Source organism: Ursus arctos, unplaced genomic scaffold (genome assembly GCF_023065955.2).
Source record: "Ursus arctos isolate Adak ecotype North America unplaced genomic scaffold, UrsArc2.0 scaffold_1, whole genome shotgun sequence".
Taxonomy (NCBI): Eukaryota; Metazoa; Chordata; class Mammalia; order Carnivora; family Ursidae; genus Ursus; species Ursus arctos.
The window spans coordinates 66,164,104-66,189,605 of NW_026622763.1; the positions used below are offsets into that span (position 1 = coordinate 66,164,104).

At 36.8% G+C, this 25,502-nt stretch overlaps 1 protein-coding gene across 1 annotated transcript in view; it reads left to right on the forward strand.

The window, feature by feature from the left end:
• WDR75 (WD repeat domain 75) overlaps positions 1 to 21,350 on the forward strand; it is a 39,424-nt gene extending 18,074 nt beyond the window's left edge. Inside the window, exons 7-21 of the mRNA XM_026492345.4 lie at positions 3,550 to 3,669; positions 4,163 to 4,251; positions 9,206 to 9,364; positions 10,427 to 10,486; positions 10,573 to 10,688; positions 11,783 to 11,958; positions 13,142 to 13,299; positions 13,767 to 13,947; positions 14,786 to 14,880; positions 15,707 to 15,802; positions 16,441 to 16,610; positions 17,135 to 17,194; positions 19,679 to 19,825; positions 20,304 to 20,395; positions 21,026 to 21,350. Coding sequence (XP_026348130.1) covers positions 3,550 to 3,669; positions 4,163 to 4,251; positions 9,206 to 9,364; positions 10,427 to 10,486; positions 10,573 to 10,688; positions 11,783 to 11,958; positions 13,142 to 13,299; positions 13,767 to 13,947; positions 14,786 to 14,880; positions 15,707 to 15,802; positions 16,441 to 16,610; positions 17,135 to 17,194; positions 19,679 to 19,825; positions 20,304 to 20,395; positions 21,026 to 21,230 — 1,924 coding nt within the window. The 3' untranslated portion in view covers positions 21,231 to 21,350. The remainder of the gene's footprint in view (positions 1 to 3,549; positions 3,670 to 4,162; positions 4,252 to 9,205; positions 9,365 to 10,426; positions 10,487 to 10,572; positions 10,689 to 11,782; positions 11,959 to 13,141; positions 13,300 to 13,766; positions 13,948 to 14,785; positions 14,881 to 15,706; positions 15,803 to 16,440; positions 16,611 to 17,134; positions 17,195 to 19,678; positions 19,826 to 20,303; positions 20,396 to 21,025) is intronic.
• Positions 21,351 to 25,502: the final 4,152 nt, after the last annotated feature.

Genomic DNA, 25,502 nt, shown 5'->3' on the forward strand with positions numbered 1-25,502 from the left:
AGGAAAGCTACCAAACTCATTCTGAGGCCAATATTACCTGGATCCCCAAACCAGGCAAAGACCCCATCAAAGAGGAGAATTACAGACCGATTTCCCTAATGAATATGGACGCCAAAATTCTCAATAAGATCCTGGCTAATAGAATCCAACAGAACATTAAAAGGATTATCCATCATGACCAAGTGGGATTCATCCCTGGGGTGCAAGGGTGGTTCAACATTCACAAATCTATCAGTGTCATAGACTTTATCAGCAAGAAAAAAGCCAAAAATCATATGATTCTCTCAATAGATGCAGAAAAAGCATTTGACAAAATACAGCATCCTTTCCTGATTAAAACCCTTCAGAGTGTAGGGATAGAGGGAACATTCCTCAATCTCATAAAAACCATCTATGAAAAGCCTACAGCAAATATCATTCTCAATGGGGAAAAGCTGGAAGCCTTTCCCTTAAGATCAGGAACACGACAAGGATGCCCACTCTCGCCACTATTATTCAACATAGTACTAGAAGTCCTTGCAACAGCAATCAGACAACAAAAAGGGATAAAAGGTATCCAAATTGGCAAAGAAGAAGTCAAACTGTCTCTCTTCGCAGATGACATGATACTCTATATGGAAAACCCAAAAGAATGCACTCCCAAACTATTAGAAGTTATAGAGCAATTCAGTAATGTGGTGGGATACAAAATCAATGCTCAGAAATCAGTTGCATTTCTATACACGAATAATGAGACTGAAGAAAGAGAAATTAGGGAATCCATCCCATTTACAATAGCACCAAAAATCAAACGTTACCTCGGAATTTACTTAACCAGAGACGTAAAGGACCTATATTCTAGAAACTACAAATCACTCTTGAAAGACATTGAAGAAGACACAAAAAGATGGAAAAATATTCCATGCTCATGGATCAGAAGAATTAACATAGTTAAAATGTCCATGCTACCCAGAGCAATCTATACTTTCAATGCCATCCCGATCAAAATACCAATGACATTTTTCAAAGAACTGGAACAAATAGCCCTTAAATTTGTATGGAACCAGAAAAGGCCCCGAATCGCCAAGGAATTGTTGAAAAGGAAAAACAAAGCGGGGGGGCATCACAATGCCGGATTTCGAGCTGTACTACAAAGCTGTGATCACAAAGACAGCATGGTACTGGCACAAAAACAGACACATAGACCAATGGAACAGAATAGAGAACCCAGAAATGGACCCTCGGCTCTTTGGGCAACTAATTTTTGACAAAGCAGGAAAAAACATCCAGTGGAAAAAAGACAGTCTCTTCAATAAATGGTGCTGGGAAAATTGGACAGCTACATGCAAAAGAATGCAACTTGACCACTCTCTGACACCATACACAAAGATAAACTCCAAATGGATGAAAGACCTCGATGTGAGACAGGAATCCATCAAAATCCTAGAGGAGAGCATAGGCAGCAACCTCTACGACATCAGCCACAGCAACCTTTTTCATGACACATCTCCAAAGGCAAGAGAAACAAAAGGTAGAATGAACTTGTGGGACTTCATCAAGATAAAAATCTTCTGCACAGCCAAGGAAACAGTCAAAAAAACTAAGAGGCAGGCCACAGAATGGAGAATATATTTGCAAATGATACTACAGGTAAAAGACTGGTATCCAAGATCTACAAAGAACTTCTCAAACTCAATACGTGAGAAACAAATAAACAAATGATAAAATGGGCAGAAGATGTGAACAGACACATTACCAATGAAGACACAAATGGGTAACAGACACATGAAAAAATGTTCAAAATCATTAGCCATCAGGGAAATTGAAATCAAAACCACACTAAGATACCACATTACGCCAGTTAAAATGGCAAAAATTGACAAGGCAAGAAACAGCAATTGTTGGAGAGGATGTGGAGAAAGGGGGTGCCTCCTACATTGTTGGTGGGAATGCAAGTTGGTACAGCCACTCTGGAAAACAGTGTGGAGGTCCCTTAAAAAGTTAAAAATTGAGCTACCCTATGATCCAGCCATTGCACTACTGGGTATTTACCCCAAAGATACAGACGTAGTGAAGAGAAGGGCCATATGCACCCCAGTGTTCATAGCAGCATTGTCCACAATAGCTAAATCGTGGAAGGAACCGAGATGCCCTTCAACAGATGACTGGATTAAGAAGTTGTGGTCCAGGGCGCCTGGGTGGCACAGCGGTTAAGCGTCTGCCTTCGGCTCAGGGCATGATCCCGGCATTATGGGATCGAGCCCCACATCAGGCTCCTCCACTGGGAGCCTGCTTCTTCCTCTCCCACTCCCCCTACTTGTGTTCCCTCTCTCGCTGGCTGTCTCTATCTCTGTCGAATAAATAAACAAAATCTTTAAAAAAAAAAAAAAAAGTTGTGGTCCATATATACAATGGAATATTATTCAGCTATCAAAAGGAATGATGTCTCAACATTTGCTGCAACATGGACGGCACTGGAGGAGATAATGCTAAGTGAAATAAGTCAAGCAGAGAAAGACAATTATATGGTTTCTCTCATCTATGGAACATAAGAACTAGGAAGATCAGTAGGAGAAAAAAGGGATAAAGAAAGGGGGGGAATCAGGAGGGAGTGAACCATGAGAGAATATGGACTCTGAGAAACAAACTGAGGGCTTCAGAGGGGAGGGGGGTGGGGGAATGGGATAGGCTGGTGATGGGTAGTAAGGAGGGCACGTATTGCATGGTGCACTGGGTGTTATACGCAACTAATGAATCATCGAACTTTACATCAAAAACCAGGGATGTACTGTATGGTGACTAACATAATAAAATATTAAAAAAAAATTGGATGTAGTTTGAAAAGGCTAGCCCAGGTGATCCTTATTGCCTTTTTTTTTTTTTTTTTTTTTTTTGCTATAAGAGTGAATATAGGCTTTGGGATTTAAAATGAGTTTAAAATGAATCAAATTTAGTCTCTTTGAAGCTCACTGTACCTCAAATAAACATATTTAAAATGGGGATAATATCTACCTAATAAGAGTTGTAAGGATGGGTAAAATAATATATTTAAAGAGACTAGTGCCAAGCACGAGTAGTGACTCTACAAGTGACACTGTCCCCTCTTTTGTTTTACCCTGTCAAGATTAACATGTTTTTCTTTGCAGTATAATAAGGATCCTGATATCTTTGGACACATTAGCCAGTTGTCTCAGATATAATTTATTGGGTGTGTTCATACCTAATGTTAAAACTTAGCTTCGGTTGAAAAGAAATTTAAACTTGGCTCAGGCAGAAGCCACCGGCAGGACTGTCTTGGCTTTACTTTAATGTCAGGGGCCTCCGTAGACACGTTATCATGGTAGAATGTTGGTCACATGGAGTTTATATTGTATATTGAAAGTGTTTGCAAAAAAAAAATTCTTGATTCTTAGTCACAGTTTGGTTTTGTTTTTGTTTTTTTGTCATGCATTTAGATTCAGTGAATTTTGGGAGCTCTCCAGCTTGGTTGATAAGGGTGTGAACTCCCTTTTACTTAACTACATCACCACTTACAAGAGACTTTAATAAAGGACAATTTTTTTCTTCTAGGTTTACTTTATCATCGTCAAAAAATAAGAAACATGCTAAGAACAATTTTACATGCGTAGCATGTCACCCAAAGGAAGATTGCATAGCAACTGGTCACAAGGATGGCAAAATTCGTCTTTGGTCAGTTCATTTCCAAAGAGTGTGGTGATCCTTTATGTCTTACTTTATATTAGTCCTATAGAACAGAGCTATCTTTGGGGTCAGGATAAAGAATAGTACTGGTAATAGAGATGAGGCTTTACTGACATCCTTTGTTTCTTATATTTCTGTGCTCTTCATTGCATAGACTTACTATTTTCGAATTTCTAACCTTGGGCTTGTGGGAGGAGTTAAAAATTCCATATTGCCTATAGATGTTTTATTGAGGAGAACTTTTTTATCAGGCTTTAAGTGAAAAGACTGACAATAGTGTTTAGTAGGATACCATGATAGTCGATTATTTGTAGAAGTGACTGGTTAGAAATAGAAAATGTACATTTTACATATTAAGACCTATAAGCTTGATATAATTTATTATTTAGGGTATGTATTATGTTCCATTATATTTGGCATGCCATTACTTTCCTAACTTAATGCCTTTGGTCAAATTAACAATTTTGGTTTTCTCCAAAAGGAGGAATTTTGATGATGATAAGAAATACACATACACATGTTTACATTGGCATCATGATTTGGTTATGGATTTGGCTTTTTCAGTGACGGGTAAGTGAAGTTTAATAATTAAGATGAACTTTTGAAGTATATGGATCAATATTCACTGTACTTATAGTTTGAAAGGTTTAGAAGTGCATGGACCAAAGGAATGGTAAACACTTGTATATCACCCCTGTGGTTTCAGCTCTCTTCAGCACAATACATATATCATAGATTTCAGAGCCCTTCAGAGTATCAAAATGTACACCTATGATTAAAGTCCTTGTTAACATGAAGAACCTATTTAAATTACATTTGTTTCTTAAAATGTAATTATAATTAGCACATGGCTAAGTGCTTGTTGTCCTTAAGAGAAGCTATGGTTTGTCTGGTACAAATGATTATGCTTTGCTTTACATCCATTACCTCATTTAATTCTTGAAGCTATGAAATAGGTATCGTTTTTGCAGATGAAGTGAGATTTGTGGTTCAGAACTAACTTGCCTAAGATCGCACAGTTAGTAAGTGGGATTTGGACCTAGGTCTAATTCAAAAATTTGTTTTTAACTATTAGATTACCTCATTTGCATTCACAGTTTTAAATTAATTCAGAACTTGTGTTTCATTTAAGCTGCATGAGAGTGTGGCTCATAGTGATTAAGACAAAGTACAACATCCATTCATGATAAAACCCTCAAAAAAGTAGGTTTAGAGGAAACATACCTCATCATAAGAAAGGCCATATGTGAAAAAACCCACAGCTAATATCATGCTCAATGTGAAAAAACTAAGAGCTTTTCCTCTACAGTGAGGAGCAAGACAGGGATGTCCAATCTCACCACTGTTATTTAAGATAGTATTGGAAGTCCTAGCCTCAGCAGACAATAAAAGGCATCCAGAGTGATAAGGAGTAAAACTTTCACTGCTTGCAGATGACATGATCCTGTATATAGAAAATCCAAAAGACCACCAAAAAACTGCCAGAACTGGCAAACAAATCCAGTAGAGTTGCAGGATTCAAAATCGATGTACAGAAATCTGTTGCATTCCTATACATCAGTATGAAGCAGCAGAAAGAGAAATTAAGGAATCAATCCCATTTACAATTGCACCAAAAGCAATAAGTTACCTAGGAATAAACCTAACAGAGATGAAAGATCTGTATTCTGAAAACTATAAAACACTGATGAAACAAATTGAAGATGACACAAAGAAATGGAAAGACATTTCATGCTCATGGATTAGAAAAACAAATATTGTTAAAATGTCAGGACTACCCAAAGCAATTTACACATTTAATGCACTCCCTATCAGAATACCAATAGCATTTTTTCACAGAGCTTTAACAAACAATCCTAAAATTTGTATGGAACCACAAAAGACCCCAAATAGCCAAAGAAATCTTGAAAAAGAAAAGCAAAACTAGAGCCATCACAGTTGCAGATTTCAAGTTATATTACAAAGTTGTAGTTACCAAAACAGTATGGTACTGGCACAAAAATAGACACATAAATCAGTGGGACAGAATAGCCTAGAAATGAACCCGTTATGTTCAATTAATCTTCAACAAAGCAGAAAAGAATATGCGATGGGGAAAAACAGTGTCTTCAACAAGTAGTGTTGGGAAAATTGGATCACAACATACAAAAGAGTAAAAGTGGACCATTCTCTTACACCATACACAAAAATAAATTCAAAATGGATTAAGGACATGTGAGACGCTAAACCATCAAATCCTAGAGGAGAACACAGTCAGTAACCTCTTTGACATTGGCTGTAGCAACATTTTTCCAGATATGTCTCCTGACAGGAGGCAAGGGAAACAAAAGCAAACATAAACTATTGGGACTTCATCAAAATAAAAAGCTTCTGCACAGCAAAGGAAATAATCAACAAGACTAGAAGGCAACCTATGAAATGGGAGAAGATATTTACAAATGATATATCTGATAAAGGGTTAGTATCCAAAATATATAAAGAACTTATACAACTCAACACCCAAAAAATGAATAATCCATGGGCAGAAGACACGAACAGACCTGTTTCTAAAGAAGACAATCCAGATGGCCAACAGAAACATGAAAAGATGCTTATCATCACTCATCATTAGGGAAATACAAATCAAAGCTACAAGGAGATATTACCTCACACCTGCCAGAATGGCTAAAATCAAAAACACAAGGAATGACAGGTATTGGCGAGAACGTGGAGAAAGGAGAACCCTCTTGCAGTGTTGGTGGGAAATGCAAGCTGGTGCAGCCATTCTGGGAAACAATATGGAGGTTCCTCAAAAAAATAGTTAAAAATAGAACTACCCTACAATCCAGCAATTGCACTACTAAGTATTTACCCAGAGAATGCAAAAATACTAATTCAAAGGGATACATACACCCCAATGTTTATAGCAGTATTATCTACAATAGCCAAATTATGGAAACAGCCATCTGCTGAATGGATAAAGTAGTGGTATATATGCAATAGAGTATTATTCAGCCATAAAAAAGAATGAAATGTTGCCATTTGCAAAGACATGGATGGAGCTAGAGAGTATTATGCTAAACAAAATAAGTCAGAGAAACACAAATACCATATGATTTCACTCATGTGGAATTTAAGAAACAAAACAAACGAACAAAGGGAAAAGGGCAAACCAATTAACAAACTCTAAGAGGACAAACTGAGGGTTACCAGATGGGAGGTGGATGGGATGGGTTAAATAGGGATGGGGTTTAAGTTCACTTGTGATGAGCACCAGGTGTTACATAGAATTGTTGAATCACTGTATTGTACACCTGAAACTAATACTACACTGTGTTAACCAACTGGAATTTAAATAAAACTTTTTAAAAAATATTTAAAAATCTTCCTTGAAAATAGGATGATCAACATACATTTTGAGAGATACATTTTGTTTTTACTTTTAGCACCCTCACACCTATGTAGTAAAAGTTATATCAGTATATTTTGACTGGTTTCTGAAAAAAGGAGACTGGATGCTAAAGATGATTATGTGCCTGGAGAAAGTGAATTTTCTTTCTGTGGGTGTTCCTAGGGACTGTTAGGATCAGTCTTAGTACCAGGTGCTCTGGATCCTTACAGGGTTACTTGAGTTTAACTCGCTGGAGCCTCAGGAAGTAGGAGGCATCTTCAACCTGCCTGTGGGTTGGGGTGGGGAACAGTTACTGGTGTATGGAGGTGGGACCCTGACACAGAGTAGTACAACAGTTGTGATATGGGAATTCAGAATAGAATGAAGAGGTTATTAACCCTCTGGATAAAAGATGTAGGCTACTCTTATATTTTCCACCCTCTCACAAGCTTTCCCCCCTCCACCCAGAATACAAATGGGGGGAATGTGTGTATACATATGCATGTCACGTTCCATGCAGTGTTGTTCTGCCTTTCATCCTCAATTTCATTCTTTCTGCTGTGGCCCCTAATCTGGGCCAAGACCAGTTGATACTGTCACTGACTTTTCTCTCTTTTGTTACCTTGTCCATCTTGTCTGCCACCTCTCACACCAGGTGCGCCTGTGGTGGCTTTCCTTAAGCCCTGGAACATTTGGGATTGGCCTTTTCAGATGGGTCTTGGGGAAGAGGGAGTAGACTATTTGGCACTCAAAGGGAAGGAAAAAATAGAGTGCACCTCTACCCTGAGCCAAGGCTTTGGTATAAGAGGTACTGCAGCTTATTGTGGCTTATTAGAGAGCTGAATTCCTGGCTTTATATTATAAGTCATGTGAATATTTGAGAATAGTTAAATACAGTACATGGGGGGCACCTGAGTGGCTCAGTCGATTGAGCATCCCACTCTTGGTTTCAGTTTGGGTTGTGATCTCAGGGTTGTGAGATCAAGCCCTACATTGTCCTCCGCACTGGGGCACGGGGTCTGCTTGAAATTTTCTCTCCCTCTGTCCCTCCACCTGCTCTTGTGTGTGTATATGCGCTCTCAAATAAATAATAAAATTTAAAAAATATATAGTACAGTATTGTCAGTAAAATATCAGCATTGATCCTCTATAGGTGTAAGATAATAGAAGAAGAAATTAGTTGTCTGTGTAAATGAGCTACAAATTATAGTTGCTTTGAGAACTGGTTATAAGTTCAGGCAAATATGAACAATATAAACAATTTTGGCTATGCTTTGCACCCAGTTACACTGTGGGTAAGCACTGAAGTAATTAGTTCTTTCTAATCCTTAGTCCCTTCTTGTCTCATGTCAGTGTATTAGGACCTCCAGTTAATGCTGAATAAAAGTGGGAATAGTGTTCCCAGTCACAGGGAAAGTTTTCAGTATTTTACCATTTAAAATGTTTGCTGTAGATTTTCTCTAGGTATCCTTGATGAAATTTTAAAGATGAATTCCTAAGTTACTGAGAATTTTTATCATGTTTGTAGAATTCTATCATTTTTCTACATCTATTAAGATACTCATATGATTATTCCCTTTATTATATAAATGGAATTAATTACACTTAACTTTTCAAGTGTTAACCTCACATTTTACAATAAACTCAGCTCTGCAATATGTTATCCTCTTAATATATCCTTGGATTCAGCTTGCTGATACTTTGGGAATTTTCATCCATCATGAAATCGGCTTATAACTTTCTTATAATTTATTAGGTTGGTAAAGGATTATGCTGTTCTTGTAAACAAGCTGGGAAGTGTTTTTGTTGTTGTTACTTGGAAGAGTATAAAATTGGTTCATTTCTTAAATGTTTGGAAAAATTTGTCTTTGAAGCCATCTGGTCCTACAGGATGTTTGTTTCATTCAGTTTTTCTATTATTGGCATAAGAGTTGGTCAACAACAAACTAGTTAGATATTGTTGGAAAAGAAAATCCCAGAATCAATGACAGTTAAGTGTTGTCTTAAGTTTATTAAAAGATAGGAAGATGCTGGTTTGCATATTTTTGAAAATACTTTGTATCTCTAACATGGTAGGAAAATTTTGTGTTAATTATATTTTTCTATTTTTCCCCCCAAATACTGTCCTTTTCATTTCTGTGGATGGATGAGAAGGCACCAGTCTGCTGAGTGGTGGTCGTGAATCTGTCCTTGTAGAGTGGCGTGATGCAACAGAGAAGAATAAGGAATTCCTCCCCCGTTTGGGAGCTACTATTGAACATATCTCAGTCTCGCCAGCAGGGGATTTGTTCTGTACTTCTCACTCTGATAACAGTAAGTCCGATTTTGTTGTGAGGAGACAGAATTGTACAACTATGGAATGGAAAAAAAAGAGACCTAAAACTAAGAGGAGTGTAAGATTTAATGAACATTTTTTTCTTCCGTTCTTCCTCTTTTCTGCATTTCTTTTTTGACGCTACATGCCACCAAATCCAACATTTTCAGGAGTGTTTTTATAAAAATGTAGGGCTAAGTATATTTGGTTCTTGTTGTACCACTTCCATTTCAAAACCTTTACATGTGGGACGTGGGAATAATAGAGGGAGGGTTTTTGAAGTGGGCATTTGTGCCTTCACAAATGTAATGATATTTTCAAAAGAACTCTTGATGTAGCTACACTCTCAGCGTGGGGGTCCCATGGGTTCTGACAGGAACAGAGGCAGTCTTGTATACGTCCAAAACTTCTTGCTTATTCTGTTACTTCTCAGCCTAAATGTAGATTTCTGAGCCCATTGTCTCCTTTCCCTTCAAAAAAAACATAACTGTGAGCAATCCATTAGTGCAATGACTCATTTTAAAGTAAACTGTCTCTTGTAGGGTATATAAGTTTCTGAATTAACACTTAAAATATATTCAGGGGTGCCTGGGTGGCACAGCAGTTGAGCATCTGCCTTCAGCTCAGGGCGTGATCCCGGCGTTCTGGGATCGAGCCCCACATTAGGCTCCTCCGCTATGAGCCTGCTTCTTCCTCTCCCACTCCCCCTGCTTGTGTTCCCTCTCTCGCTGGCTGTCTCTATCTCTGTCGAATAAATAAATAAAATCTTAAAAAAAAAAAAAAATATATATATATATATATTCATAGGCACTACTGATAAACCTTAAAGCCTCCACAAATAACCCCTCCTCCCCAGCCCCAGTTTTTTAGCTAAATCACAAAATATATTCCTGATTTTCTCTTTTTTTATTCCTGATTTCTAATAATACTGAGTAAACTGAACTTACTAAGTTGTTCCGTATTCTGGTGTATTTTAGAATGACATAAATTCAGTTGATTTTTTTTGACCTTGAAGTTCTGACTTATTTATGGGGTTTTTTTTGTTTTTTTTTTACCCACAGAGATAATAATAATTCACCGAAACCTTGAGGCATCCGCTGTAATTCAAGGTCTAGTGAAAGGTATTACGAAACCCAGTGGATCTGTAATCATGCACAATTTAAAAGTGAATATTTGTAAGATTTTAATATTGTCACTTCTTTTGCAGACAGCAATATCTTTACCGGTTTGATGATTGACCCCAGAACTAAAGCTTTGGTTTTGAATGGAAAACCTGGCCATTTGCAGTTTTATTCTCTGCAGCATGATAAGCAGTTATACAATGTAAGATTTTGGTCCATTAACTAGCCTTAAAACTAATGAAAGTTCCCAACAGCACCACCAGGGTTAAGTAACTTACTTAGTAGCTTCTAAAACAAGATCCTGTGCCTTAGTATTGATGATGTTCAAGCAAACAATCTATGGTTACTTAGTTGTTTACAGCATAATTCTAATAAGGCCAGTTGCAAATTAAGTCTACATGTAAGTCAGTTGGCACTCCTGTGCTGGCTCTGGAGTTTAATTTAATTTAATTTAATTTAAACATTAAATAATTATGTTTCAGACTGCACTCTAATTAGCTGTCACATGTCTGTGCCTTTGAGTTACAAGAATAGGGAGATAAGAATATAAGGACTGTAAATACAAACATGTCTCTTTTGTGGTAAAGTGTTGTCATGTGTACATACCAGTGATAAAATTTTCATTGTAAAGAGGGGTGCTCCTTATCAATCCAGACTTCCTCCTTTGTGCCCCACAATACCCTTTATTAATTTCTGTCATAGCAGCTGTAGACTTGATCTCTCTCTTTCCCTTGTGTTTAAACCTCCCAAAGAAAGGAAATGTATTTCTTTGTACATTTCCAGTACAGTGCCTGGAAATAATAGTTACTCAATATATGTTTGGTACATAGACAGGGGAATGGGATAAAAGAAACATGCATAAATAAAATTGTCTACTTATAACATTGCTATCTTCACCACTTAAAAATTGTAGATTTTATTTTTCCTCTTCTTGTTTTTAGTGATGTGGAATTTAACCTTGAGATTTTACGTAAAGCTCTTTGTTCATAAAAACAAGGGAGAAAAGCATTACTATCAATTAAAGGTTCTATTGCATCATGTACATATGTCAGTCATCACTAAAATTAAAGGTCGTTAAAGAATAATTGCCACTGAATGGGTGCTATATAATGTGCTTTTCTAATGGCAGTTTTGATATTCATAAGTAATAGTTCGTTTTTTCCTTTATCTGAAAACCTATTGCTATAGATTTTAGAAATTCTCTGTGTAGTTAGTTACCATTCCTTGAAAACTTTAATGTTTATGTATTTACATTGATGTATTTACATTAATTTTGGATTTTTTTTAACCCATCAGTTAGATATAATACAACAAGAATATATCAATGATTATGGTCTGATCCAAATCGAGCTAACAAAGGCTGCATTTGGCTGCTATGGTAACTGGCTTGCAACAGTGGAACAACGACAAGAAAAGGAAACAGAGCTTGAATTGCAAATGAAACTGTGGATGTATAATAAGAAAACACAAGGGTAATACAACCTATATGGCTTTTTAATTTCAGAGTAGAAAATATGTGACTTTGTATTTCATGGTTTCATTTGTCTTTAAAATGTTTCATTTTGATAAATTTTAGATTTAGAGAAATGAGGGAGATGTTACTCTCCTAATAAAGCCTTTCAGCTTTCTTCTCTGAGAAGTGTAATGTCATCTCCGTGCATAAATGAGGAAACATGGGAAAGTGACCCCCGAACCCGAAGGACATCAGACCTAATTGCAAGCAAAGCCAGAGTTAGAATCCAAATTTCTTAGTCCCTTTGCTCCTCTGTTCACATTAATACTACCTTTGAGGAAAGTGGCAGTGGGAGGCAGCAGGGGTATATTGTAGTGTAGCAGGTATGTTTGATTAGATTGGGAGTTCACTAGTTTCTCAGACCGTGATTATAGTAGCCGTTTATCAAGTCCCTGCTGCGTGCCAAGAGCTAGGCTTAGTGCCTTTGTGCCAATTGTCCTACCAATCTTCACAGAAATACTGTAAGATAAACTTCTTTTCCACATTTTACAGGTTGAGGAAGCAGTCCCAGAGGGATTAATAGTTTATCGTTAGTCACTCTTATTGTAGTATGGATTTTTTAAAAAATCACAGCACAGTCTTGCCCCAGTGTTCTTTTAAGAACACCGTGCTAGCGTAGGTTATCTTGCATTTGTAGCAGCACCCTGTCAAGCTGGAAACAAGCTTTGAGAGGTAGTTCGGATGACCGTAAATATTAAATACTAACCAGGACAGTTTGAAGAGGTAGTTTTCTGTATCTTCTTGCCACAAGTAGGGGCTTTCACGGCCATTCCATTTTTTTGCTTATTTTTGAAGGTAGATAGTGATCTGAGTTCTGTACATTTTCCTTACAGAGTTTAGTATGGTAGGCTTTCATGTATCAATTCTGTGATGACTCCTATTTTATATTCATTTTTACAAGTTGACGGTATACATAGTGATCTCTATATTGTATAAGTTACACAAAGACAGAGATAATGTGTTAGAACTCTATATCCTGTGGCTATTAAGAGATTGAACGCTCAATTATTGTCATTCTAGATGATAATGTATCTATTACCCTTTCTTAAAGATGCTGTTGTAAAATGTACAGTAAAAAATTCTTGTACTCATATCATCATTGTTCTGATGTAAGAATAAATTGATGATTTCTTTTCTGTTAGGTTTGTTCTTAATACAAAGGTTAACATGCCACATGAAGACCACATCACAGCTCTCTGTTTCTGTAATGCAGAAAAACTTGAAAACCCCACCTTGGTTACAGCTAGTAAAGATGGTCACTTCAAAGTGTGGATATTAACAGATGATTCTGATATATACAGTAAGTTAATTAAATATGGTATGTCTGCATAATTTTAAGAATTGATCTCTTTCATGAATTGTATCCATTCTGGGAGGACATGTTCTACCTTATTTAACTTCTGTGGATTATTGCCTAATTTTGAAAGATTTAAGAGATTACATTTTATATACCTTTTCCCCAAAATCTGTACTTTTTCATGACATTCTTGATTGATCATGTGCTGATTATTTCTGTGAGGATACAGTGTTTTAAAAAAAAAAAAAAAAAAAAAGGCAGTTCTTTCACTGTTCCACTAGAGGGAGGTCAAGATTTCCAGGAAAGGGCATATATTTTAAACCAGTCCCTGCTCTCTGGAGCCTTTCTAACTCAAGTTTCAAGGAGCAGGGTTTTTGTGCTGCTTCTGTAATCCTTACTGCTTATAATTACACTAAAGTGTTATCTAGCATTTATTCCATTTCCGAACTATGTGATCTATGTTTCCACAGAAAAAGCTGTTGGCTGGACCTGTGACTTTGTGGGTAGTTATCACAAATACCAAGCAACTAACTGTTGTTTCTCTGAAGATGGCTCTCTACTAGCAGTTGGTTTTGAGGAAATAGTTACAATATGGGATTCAGAGACGTGGGAACTTAAATGTACATTTTGTCAACGAGCTGGAAATATAAGGTAAATAATCTGGGGGGTATGTCATACTGTTTGTTTTTAATTTAAATGAGTCTTTCCATATAAACTTTAGTAGTAATTTATGTTTCCTTTAAAGGTAGTCAGTGGGTCAGTGGGGGTCAGCAGCAAACCAAAATGGTAGGAAGCTAAAAATTTTGGGTGTGTGAACCATTTGCTGTGGTTTTACCCATTTCTGAAATGAGGATTAACGTTTAACTCTTGACCTACAGATTTCTTTTTTCTTCATAATACGTTTCATGGTTGTGCTACCTAAAAATAGACGCTAATAAGCCTCAGTGGATCCAAACAATGCTTATCTTCTGTTTTCCCATAAAAACAGTGTCATGCTCAAACCTTGTTGTATTCAAAAAGGGCAAAAGAAAAAACAGCAACATCTGCCACTTTATTTCAGGCAGCTGACATTTGAGGACAGGATGGCAGAAGGCTAACGAGATATTTTTTAATTCCCAACATACCTGATTCTGAATTTGCTGTGTAAAAATTCTTCAGAATTTATATTGCAAATTTTCTTATAGGTTAAATGAGCATAAAAAGGGGTTTTGTTAAGTGACTTTGTACATTTCACATACGTGTTTCATTAAATTATACTGCACAGCATATTAGAGAAAAGAATTGGTCATCAAACCTATTTTTGTAAAGAATAAAGTTAAATAAACCTTTCCTTTTGCTCTCCTTAGTCCCTTTTCTCTGCAGGATAATTGTGAACAAAAATATATGTGTCTTTCTAAAAATCTGCATTGCATAAGACTATATTAGAAGTCTGCAGTCCAAAACTCAGCGTGCTGGAACTGACGGTTAACTTCTTATGGTTTTAATGTAGGCATCTTTGCTTTGGGAGATTGACTTGTTCAAAGTATCTTCTTGGTGCTACTGAGAATGGCATTCTTTGCTGTTGGAATCTGCTCAGTTGTGCACGTAAGGTATTTTTTTTTTACTATAAAGTGACTTGGCAAAGCATATGTTAAATGGCCATTAAACTTTGGCATTTTAGGACTTCTGGACCATATCTTCATGTCTCTATCCAGAGAGTACATATAAATATTTCACACATCACATTATACCACCAAAATTTGGAGTGCTGAGCCTCTAAGAAATGCACATTATTTGTAATCTGCCTAATTGGCCATAAATTGACTTCCATTATCCTTGCCTCTCTCCACAATGTATAACTTTCTGTTGCCCTCCATGTTCTTTAATCTCATAACAACCTGAGGAATATTTCTGCTAATCTGTAACCTGCATTAGCATGCAGCATATGTGGCAGCTTTAAATTTGAGTGTCTCCCTTCACAAGCCTCCTAACAAATGTGGACTTCGTTTTTACTCATTTTACTTATTGTCATTTTACGCATTTGAGTATGTTTGGAAGGCATGGTGGTTGCTTAGTAATGAACATGTATGATACTTTCTCTGTATATATTCTCTACAGTGATTCTGGTTAACATTTTGCCCATGTTCAGCAGCTGCGGAAAAGCACCAGACAGTAGTTGCACTGAAATAATAACCATTTCATAGTATGTGGGAGGAGTACTTGGTTTTTCTGTTTCCTGCCCCTCGCTTTAGTGCTGCCTTCCACAGACATTTTCAGTTTGTCTCCGTGTGTTATTTGGAAGTGAAATATCCCTCTTCCTAAGAATAAGAGAATTGATTATGCCAGTAAAAATTGAGTGCCTACTTTAAATAAACTTAAAAAGCTTTTGGTAAATCTCTCTCTAGAAGTGAATTGCTCTTTTTCCCCCCAGTGGAATGGAGTGCAAAATTAAACGTTAGAGTTATGGAACCTGATCCTCATTCAGAGAATATTGCTGCAATCTCTCAGTCTTCAGTGGGTTCAGACTGTAAGTACAGACCACAGTTTGATAATAAGAGGAGATCTGTTACAAAAATTTTCTTTTTAACATCTTCAATATAATGTGCGTCAAACTGCCTTTAAATCAAATGTTTATTTTAGGTCATTTTTCCTGAGGTACTGTCCTCTCGAGTTCTTACTGTGACATCTTGTTCTGCATGCATTCATACTGACTTCTAGGAGAGCTCCAGTACATCCCTCATTTTTCACCATGCAATCCCACTCCACATTCAGAATGTCCCAAGAGAGATTTTGCCCCTCTGAAGCATTTTAAGAAGCTTTAATCATTCTTCCTCTGTGTTCTTGAAGCACTTTCTACAGATCTCTGTTCCAGTACTTAAGACAAAAGAGTGCAATAATATTTTGGTGTCTGTCTGCTGCAGTAGGGCCACCCTGATCTCTGGAGCAGGGATTCTTCCTCTTTTTCTTCTTCATAGCCCTCATTCCTAACTGCTTGGCACATAGCAGGCATCCAGTAGATATTTATTGAATCAAAGCCTAAAATAATCATGACTTGGACCATTTACTCAGTGGGGTAAGTCCCAGAATTAGTGTGGTCTGTCAGCCTGAGGCTGGAACTAACCTTTGCAGGCAAAATGTTATGATCTGTTTGTTTTTTCCCTCTAGTGTTTGTATTTAAACCTAGTGAGCCAAGACCATTGTATATTCAAAAGAATATCTCCAGAGAGGAAGTCCAGTGGGGAGTGTTTGTTCCACGAGATGTGCCTGAATCATTCACCTCTGAAGCTTACCAGTGGCTGAACAGATCCCAGTTTTACTTCCTAACAAAGTCACAGGTAACCATCCCACTTCAAAAAGGCAACCACTTTTATATGTAATTTTCAGTTGATTTAATATTTGAAAGTAATAGCCCATAAAAAGTGGAACAGTGATATTAAAGGATTACTTCCTAAAAGAAGTAATCTAATATGCTCAGTAAAACAGTATTACTAGTGTTAAGTGTATTAGCACAAATTTACCCACAGCTTTGAGGCTCTTTAGGTATTGTTTGCATTATCTCCATGACAGAAAAAATAAAATACATTAAGTGGTACTTTTTTTTAGTGTGGTTGATAGCTTTTTTTAATTTAATGTTTGATTTGCCATAATAAAAAATGGCTTCAGTTTGATCCATCAGTTGAATATATTTCATTACCAGTTCAGAATAATCTTGTAACTGTCACAGCAGTTACTAAATACATTTTAAGTTTTCTGTTACTTTTCTTTGGGCAGATAAATATATCAAGATGAAAAATTGACCTCATTTTTTTTAACTATAACATTTTTATTTAGATTTTATGTCATTAATCTCTCTTTTCAGAGTTTATTGACATTCAGTACAAAGTCTCCAGAAGAGAAACTCACACCAACAAGCAAACAGGTATGTTTTACCCACTCATGGTGCAGACTGCATTGCCTCCCTACAGAGATAACCTTATCTGGTTGAATTCAGCTATGAGAAAAATGTTCCACCTGCCCTAACATGGAATTAAACATACACTTAAAAGCTACTTCTTTGAGGTTATATTTACTCTTCTAAAATATAATTTGTAATATCAAAAATATATGCTTGTGATTTTAGGAGTCAAATACTTATACAAGACTTTCAGGAAAACTAACACCACTGCTATTACCCACAAAGATGATCATTCTCAACTATTTTAGCTGGAGTTTTTATTTGCCTTCCTATCTCTAAGAAACATGTTTATATTGCTAATTCTGGATTTTTCAGATTTAGCTTTTGTCTGTTTACTGATCTATTCAAGTTGTTACTCTTTTTCACACCACCACTTCCCCCATGTACATAACACACACACCTTTCCTGTTCCCCCGTTTTCTCATACAGTCAGGTCAGTATTCATTATAACCGTGTGAACACAATTCATAGCTGACTCATGTAGTAACCAGACAGATTGTTTTTCTTTTATTTGCAGCTCTGTTTTCTCTGGAGTTAATGATTGCCGCCTTCTTACTTGCATACCTTTCTATTTACTTCTCATCTAATTCACCTGCAAACTCAAATTGTATAAATCTTCTGTCAGTATTTCAGATACATTAGGTATTCTTTTAAGTCTTGAAGGAGTATTTCCAAGAGCCTCTGACTTGCATCATTGTAGACCGATTGCTCTGTGAATACCTGCTGCACAGTAGTCCTAGGATCTACATTCGCCATCACTTGGGGAATCACGTCACCTCCAGCTTTCCCCTTGCTTCGGTCTCTTCCTCGCTTTGGCGAAGCACATTCTGTTAGTGCATGGGAGGCACATTTAAGACCTTGTATGTTTGGAAATGTTTCTGTTCTCTCCCACCTGGTTGGTTGGTTGAGTTACAAAGTTATAGGTTGAAAATCATTTTCTCATAGAAGTTTGAAGGTATTGTCCTATTCTATAGCTTTGGGTGTTAGTAGAAGTCTAATGCCATTCTTATTCCTGTTCCTTGATCTGTAAACTAGCTTTATTTTCCTCTGAAAACTCACTTGAATTTGTTCAACAATTTTTTGTTGAACATCAATAGGCCAGGGGCTGTTGTAGGTGCTTGGAATACACCAGTGAGCAAAACAGTCAAGTCTCTAAACTTAGTGTTTACAGTCTAGCAGGAAGATAAAACAAGCATTAAATAAGTGAAATATGTAGTACTTTAGAATTGGTAAGAATTATGGGTGGAGGAATAGAGGAAAAGGGTGTGAGGTGCAATTTGCCATTTTATGTAGGCCAGGCAAAATAGGCCTTGTGAATAAAATAGAATTTGTCTTTTCCTCTGAGTAATATTGGAGCCCTTTGGAGAGTTTTAATCCAAGAAATGACAAAGAATTACTTCTTTGCCTTCATTTTCTCTGTTCTTTTTCTGGAACACTTGTTATTTAGTGCTGGACCATCATCTGTTTTCTTTCTGTTTTCTGGAAGATTGTTTCATCTTTATCATCTAATCTGCTTTTTCCTGTTTTGCATAGTACCATTTCCATCATTTTATTTTCCATCTGTTTTGGTCTCTTTCATGTCATAGGTTTTCATCAGAGTCTGATGATTTTTGGCTATCTGCTTTTATTTAAAAGTGATCAAAAAAGCCATTTGGAAGGTCTCTGCCTAGGTGGAATTTGCTGGCCTCTACCATTTGGCTGTTTTTGAGAAAGTCATTATTTTTAGGTCTTTTGTCTTAGGCTAGTCAGATTGCCCAGATAAAATTCTTCTAAATTCTTGCCTGGAGGATAGCAACCTGGAAGCACCCTCTATGAAGTACAGCTGCCTTCAGTTGTGAAGACACTGCCACCAACCCCACCAGGCAGTTCAGTTTAAAAACACACCTTTGTTCCACTCTCCAAAGAATGTACTTCCAGCCCTCTCTTGGGGCTCAGAAGGAGATCTAGGAATCTGAACGCGCTCTAACTGTACTTTCAACCGGGCTGTCCAGTTATTGTTAGCCTTTTTCTGAGGTATTGTTACTATTAGTACCAATTCCTGGGCATTTGCAGGATTCAGCAATATAAATTGGGATGTTTCTTGGCTTTCCCCCCAGCCAGCTCAGAATTCTTTCTCATGTCTACTAAGTTACCTACTACCCTTGAACTTGCTTTTCCACCTTCCAACATCTTACTTACCCATTTTCTTTCTCACTGTGGGGTGTATGTCCTTTTGAAAACCCATTTGCTGTCATTCGTCATTGGGGGAGATGCAGTAGTGTGTATTTGTTCTATCTAAGTGTCCACCATTAGCTTTTCCCCTAATAAGTGGGCTGCTAGACCTCAGTTGCTCTACCTGTAAAGTGAAAGAATCATACTAGATAATTTTTAAAATTCCTTTCATCCCTGATATTTTATGACTGCAATACTTTTTATTGAAGAAATTTCCCTTTGTCTTAAATCTTATAGCTACTAGCAGAAGAAAGTCTTCCAACAACACCATTTTATTTCATATTGGGAAAGCACAGGGAACAGCAGGATGAAAAAATAAATGAGGCTTTGGAGAGTGAACTAGTACAGCTACCCTTAACAGAAAATATACCTGCAATTAGCGAGGTAAGTAATTCACATCATGAAACAGGTTAAATACATTAAAGCACCTTAAGTTAGAGTTTATACAATTTGTAATATAACTTTTTTTCTAAGGTTTATTTATTGGAGAGAGAGAATCTCTCAACATCCTGACGTGGGGCTCCATCCCACCACCCTGAGATCAGGACCTGAGCCAAAATCAAGTCAGACACTTAAGACTGAGCCACCTAGGCGCCCTTGTAACAGATAACTTTTGAATAGTTATTTGTATACTGTGCAGTTCTAATACCCAAACCAAATAACATAAATTTAGGAGTCCAGATTACTGTGGTCTGAACTGACATGAGGAGAGGGATGATTGTTTGCATAATTGTCAGAAGGCTGGCATAAATTTTTTTTGGTTTGGTTTTAATGTGGAGAAAAGTTGTTGCATTTGGTTGGTGGCATTAAATCTTTTTAAATGAAGCCCATTTTTCTTTTTTCTTTTTTTTTTTTACTCTAGCTTCTTCATACTCCAGCCCATGTATTGCCATCTGCTGCTTTCCTGTGCTCCAAGTTTGTAAATTCATTGTTGCTGTCTAAGGAGACAAAGAGGTAAAGCAGTTTTTAAAATATGTTCAGATATTGTTTTAGGAAACAGGATAGTTTGTTACCCTTCCTCAGAATATTCTTTCACTGTGACCCTTCAACAATATGTGGAGTAGGGGCACCAACCCCCTGCATCGAAAATTCACATGTAAATTTTGACTCCCATAAAACTTTACAGTATATAATATACATAACATACTAGTTTTCTTAGAGTATGCTAGAGAAATTAAGAAAATCATACAGAAGAGAAAATATCTTTACAGTATTGTATCAAAAAAAATCCATGTGTAAGTGGATAGGTGCAGTCCAAATCCATGTTGTTAAAGGTCAACTGTATTTCTCTTTAAGCCTTAATATGCAGTTAAAGGATATAGGACTATTAAGCCAAGTGAATAAAATACATTGAAAATAATTATCGATCTCATGTGTATGGCTAAAGGATTTGATATATAATTAAAAATTATACTTTGTAAATTCTCCTATAATAACCCATTTTTGAAGTGCATTCAGTAACAAGATTTTTCATTTACTTTCCCTGTATGGTTATAGTTCTACATAGGTGTCTTAAATTAGAACTAAGTTATTTAGAAACATTTTTTAATTGTTTATATTTTATATTTTATTCTGTTATGAAAGTTGTGAAGAAATCCCTGAAGACGTAGATATGGAAGAAGAAAAAGAAAGTGATGATTCAGATGTAGAAAATGATTTTACTGAAAAGACCCAGGATACAAACGACACAGATTTGGGAGAAGACATTATACATCAGTTGTCAAAATCTGAAGAGAAAGAACTAAGAAAATTCAGGAAAGTAGACTACAGCTGGATAACTGTTCTTTGATCCCTGGAGATGGAAGGTTCTTGCACTTTGTATTTTTTTATATATTGATACTCCAAAAACATCTACTTTAATGTTATCTCTCCTTAAAATATTAAATATGAATAGGCTTTACTTTTTAAATAATTGGCAATTCAAGGCTGTGTTTGCATCATGCTTTAGAGTTACTGGGTGCAGTCATATACATGCCATCTCATTTTTATTTTGAGTTACATCAGCCTTAGAAATAGCTATTTTCTTCACAAGTGATTACAGCATATGTCCCCTTATCTGCAATTTGGAGATACAAAGTTTTGAAAATCAAAAAGTTTTTGTTGATGATACTGTTAAGTTTAACAGCAAAATTTATTTGGTGGCCAATAGGACCTGAACAGATGTGGTGTTTTCTGTAGTCCTGCTTTGTACCTCTTAGTGTGTTTATTTCTCAGAGAAATTTAGAGAAATAATTTGATTATGTGGTGTTCCACAGGGCCCCATATTATATTAAATAATGTGGGCTGCCTAAAATCTGAAAAATTCTGAATTCAAATCATTTGGCCCCAGGCATTTCAGATAAGGGTTTATCTACTTATAAATATAACTTATTTAGGAAAGCCTTGGAGGATATAAGAGCTGATATTACTTAGCCATAACACTAACAATGTATACTGAATCAAAGAACAACTACTTTTTAACCAAAGTCCAATTGCTAGTAGAATAGAATCCAAGTCTCTGTATTATATTTAAGTACTGAGGTGACTACTTTTTAACCATTTAGCATTTGGAGTTTTCCTATTCTAAACTTTTTAATGTCAATTTAACACAAAAACAGTAAAGTATACAACTTTACAGTCCAATGTAGTGACATAGGAAGACCCTGAACTCACCTCCTCCATGGACACACCAAATCTATACTATTTCTGGAGCACTTCCTCAGAAGAACTGAGGGCTGACTGAACAGCTTCTGCACAACCAAAGATAGACTACATACAGGACAGCGAGAGAGACACAGTAATGAAGAAGAGAACACTTACCCCAGCACTGCAGACTGCACTGGGGTGGGATAATACTGAGGAATCACATGCAAGCAGTTTTGTCTGCCCCGGGTCACAGGAAAAAAAGCCATGGTTTAAAAGTGCAACTAGAATGTAAGTATTCAGCCCTAGAACTTTGCCAACCGGTGGGAAAGCTGCTGGAACTTTCTCCAAGTTGGAGGGCCGGGTGAGTGCCTCTCCGTGTTCTCTCTCCATATTTGATAGCAGGGATGGGAACAAGGTTAGGACACCCTAACCAGCCTACCACTTCCATGAGCCCCTAGCCCATACCAGCCCCAGCCATCCCACCAAAGTGGCCCCAGTGTGGTATACACTGGATACTTCTGTTCAGTCCTCACTGTGGTTCCAGGCATCTTGCCAAGGTGTCACGAGTGCAAGGCACCCTGGAATATTCCATGCCCAAACATCCCACCAGAACAGCACCAGCAGAGTTCACTGGGATCTCCAGCCTGTGCTAGCCATAGCGCCAGCCAGCCAAAGTCAGCAGACATACACAGTTTATACAGAAGATGACCATACACAAGACCATTCCTTCAAGTTTAAGTAGCTGATCCACTTAATATATAGAAACACACAGTCAAGCAAAATGAGACAGAAATATGCTCCAAATGAACAAGACAAAACCTCAGAGAACTAAATGAAATGGTGATAGGCAATATGCCTGATAGAATTCGAAGTAATGATCATAAAGATGCTCACCAGACTGGAGAGAAGAGTAAAATAACTTTTCAATAAAGAGAAAATACAGAAACCAATTAGAGTTGAATGCAATAACGTGAAAAATAAACTAGAGGGAATCAACAGATTAGAGATTCGGTGATCTGGAAGACAAGCTAATGGAAAGGACACAAGCTGAGCAGCAAAAAAAAAAAAAAAAAATGAGGATTGGGTAAGAAATATGTTGGATAACATCAGGCCAACAAACATTCACATATAGGGGGACCCAAAAGAGAGAGTTTCAGACAGAAAACTTATTTGAAGAGAGAATAGCTGAAAACTTCCCTGACCTGAAGAAGGAAGACACCCAGGTTCAGGAAGCACAAAGAGTTCCAAACAAAAGGAACCCAAGGAGGTCCACACCAAGACACATAATTAAAATGTCAAAGATTGGGGCGCCTGGGTGGCACAGTGCTTAAGCATCTGCCTTCGGCTCAGGGCATGATCCTAGCGTTATGGGATCGAGCCCCACATCAGGCTCCTCCGCTATGAGCCTGCTTCTTCCTCTCCCACTCCCCCTGCTTGTGTTCCCTCTCTCGCTGGCTGTCTCTATCTCTGTCGAATAAATAAATCTTTTAAAAAATAAAAAGATAAAATAAAATGTCAAAAATTAAAGACAGAAAATTTTAAAAGCAGTGAGAGAAGCATATAGTTATATACAAGGGAAACCCCATAAGGCGTTCAGCTGATTTTTCAGTAGAAACTGCTGGTCAGAAGGGAGTGACATGACCTATTGAAAGTGCTGAAGGGAAAAAACCTACAACCAAGGATGCTCCACCTAGCAAGATTATCATTCAGAAGGAGAAATAGTTTCCCAGATAAATAAAAATTAAAGGAATTCATCACCACTAAACAGGACTTTTAAGAAATATTAAAGGAACATCTTTAAAAAAAGCATAATTAGAAATAGGAAAATTATGAATAAAGATAGAAAATATTTATACATAAAACATGGAATAAAGTTTTTAGAATGTGTTCAAACTTAAGTGATTATCAACAATACAGACTAAGTTGATACTATAGACTTAAGTTGATCTATAACATTCTAAGACTGTTATAGATGAACCTCATGGTAGCCACAAACCCAAAACCTATAATAGGTACACAAAAAATAAAAAGCCAAGCATAATACTAAAAAAAAAAAATCACTCACAAGGAGAGCAAGCAAGAGCAGAAAGGAACAGAGAAGGGCTAAGAAAACCAGAAAATAGCAATAGCAGTAAGTACATACCTATTAATAATTACTTTAAATGGTCTAAATGCTTCAATCCAAAGACATAGGGTGGTGGGGAAAATAAAGATATATTTATGTGCTGCCTATAAGAGAGTTCAGACCTAAAGATACACACTGATGAATGGATAGAAAAATATTTAATGCAAATGGAAGTGAAGGGAAAAGAGTAACAATATATTAGACAAAATACACTTGAAAACAAAGACTATAACAAGAGACAAGGGCATTAACTAATGATTTAAAAAAAAAGATAAAACAACTGCAAATCTCTATGCACCGATATTAGAGCAACTAAGTATATAAAGCAACTATTAACAGACATAAATGGAGAAATTGATAGTAGTAAAAGAACAGTAGAGAATTTTAACACCCCACTCACATCAATGGACAGATCACCCAGGCAGAAAATGGGTAAGGAAACGGTCTTTGAACAACACGAGACCAAATGGACTTAACAGATATGTACAGAACATACCATCCAAAAACATGAAAACATGTATTTTCAAGTGCACATGGAACATTCTCCAGGATGGATCACATGTTAGGGCACAAAACAAGTGTTACTAAATTTAAGACTGAATTCATAACATCTTTTCTAACCACTATGGTAAGAAACTAAGAATCACAAGAAAGGAAAAAAAAAACATGGAGGCTAAACACCATGCTACTAAACAACCAATGGAATAATGAAGAAATTAAAAATGTGGAGGAAAATGAAAATAACTGTCCAAAATCCTTGGGACACAGTGAAAACAGTTCTAAGGAAAATTTATAGCAATCCAGGCCTACCTCAAGAAACAAACATCTCAAACAATCTAACCTTATGCCTAAAGGAACAACAACAAAAAACCAAAGCCTAATATAGTGGGCAGGAAAAAATAAAGATCAGAACAGAAATAAATGAAATACAAAGTAGCAAATAAACCAAGAGCTGTTTCTTTTAAAAGATAAAATTGATGAAACTTCAGGGGCACCTGGCTTTAAGCATCTGCCTTTGGCTCAGGGCATGATCCCGGCGTTCTGGGATTGAGCCCCACATCAGGCCCTTCTGCTGGGAGCCTGTTTCTTCCTCTCCCACTCCCCCTGCCTGTCTCTCTGCCAAAAAAATAAAATCTTTAAAAAAAAAAAAAATTGATGACACAAAATCAGAAATAAAAGATAACAACCACCAATACCACAAAAATACAAAGGATTTTAAGAGACTACTACATGGGGCTCCTGGGTGGCTCAGTCGGTTAAGTATCTGCCTTTGGCTCCGGTCGTGATCCCAGGGTCCTGGGATTGAGCCCC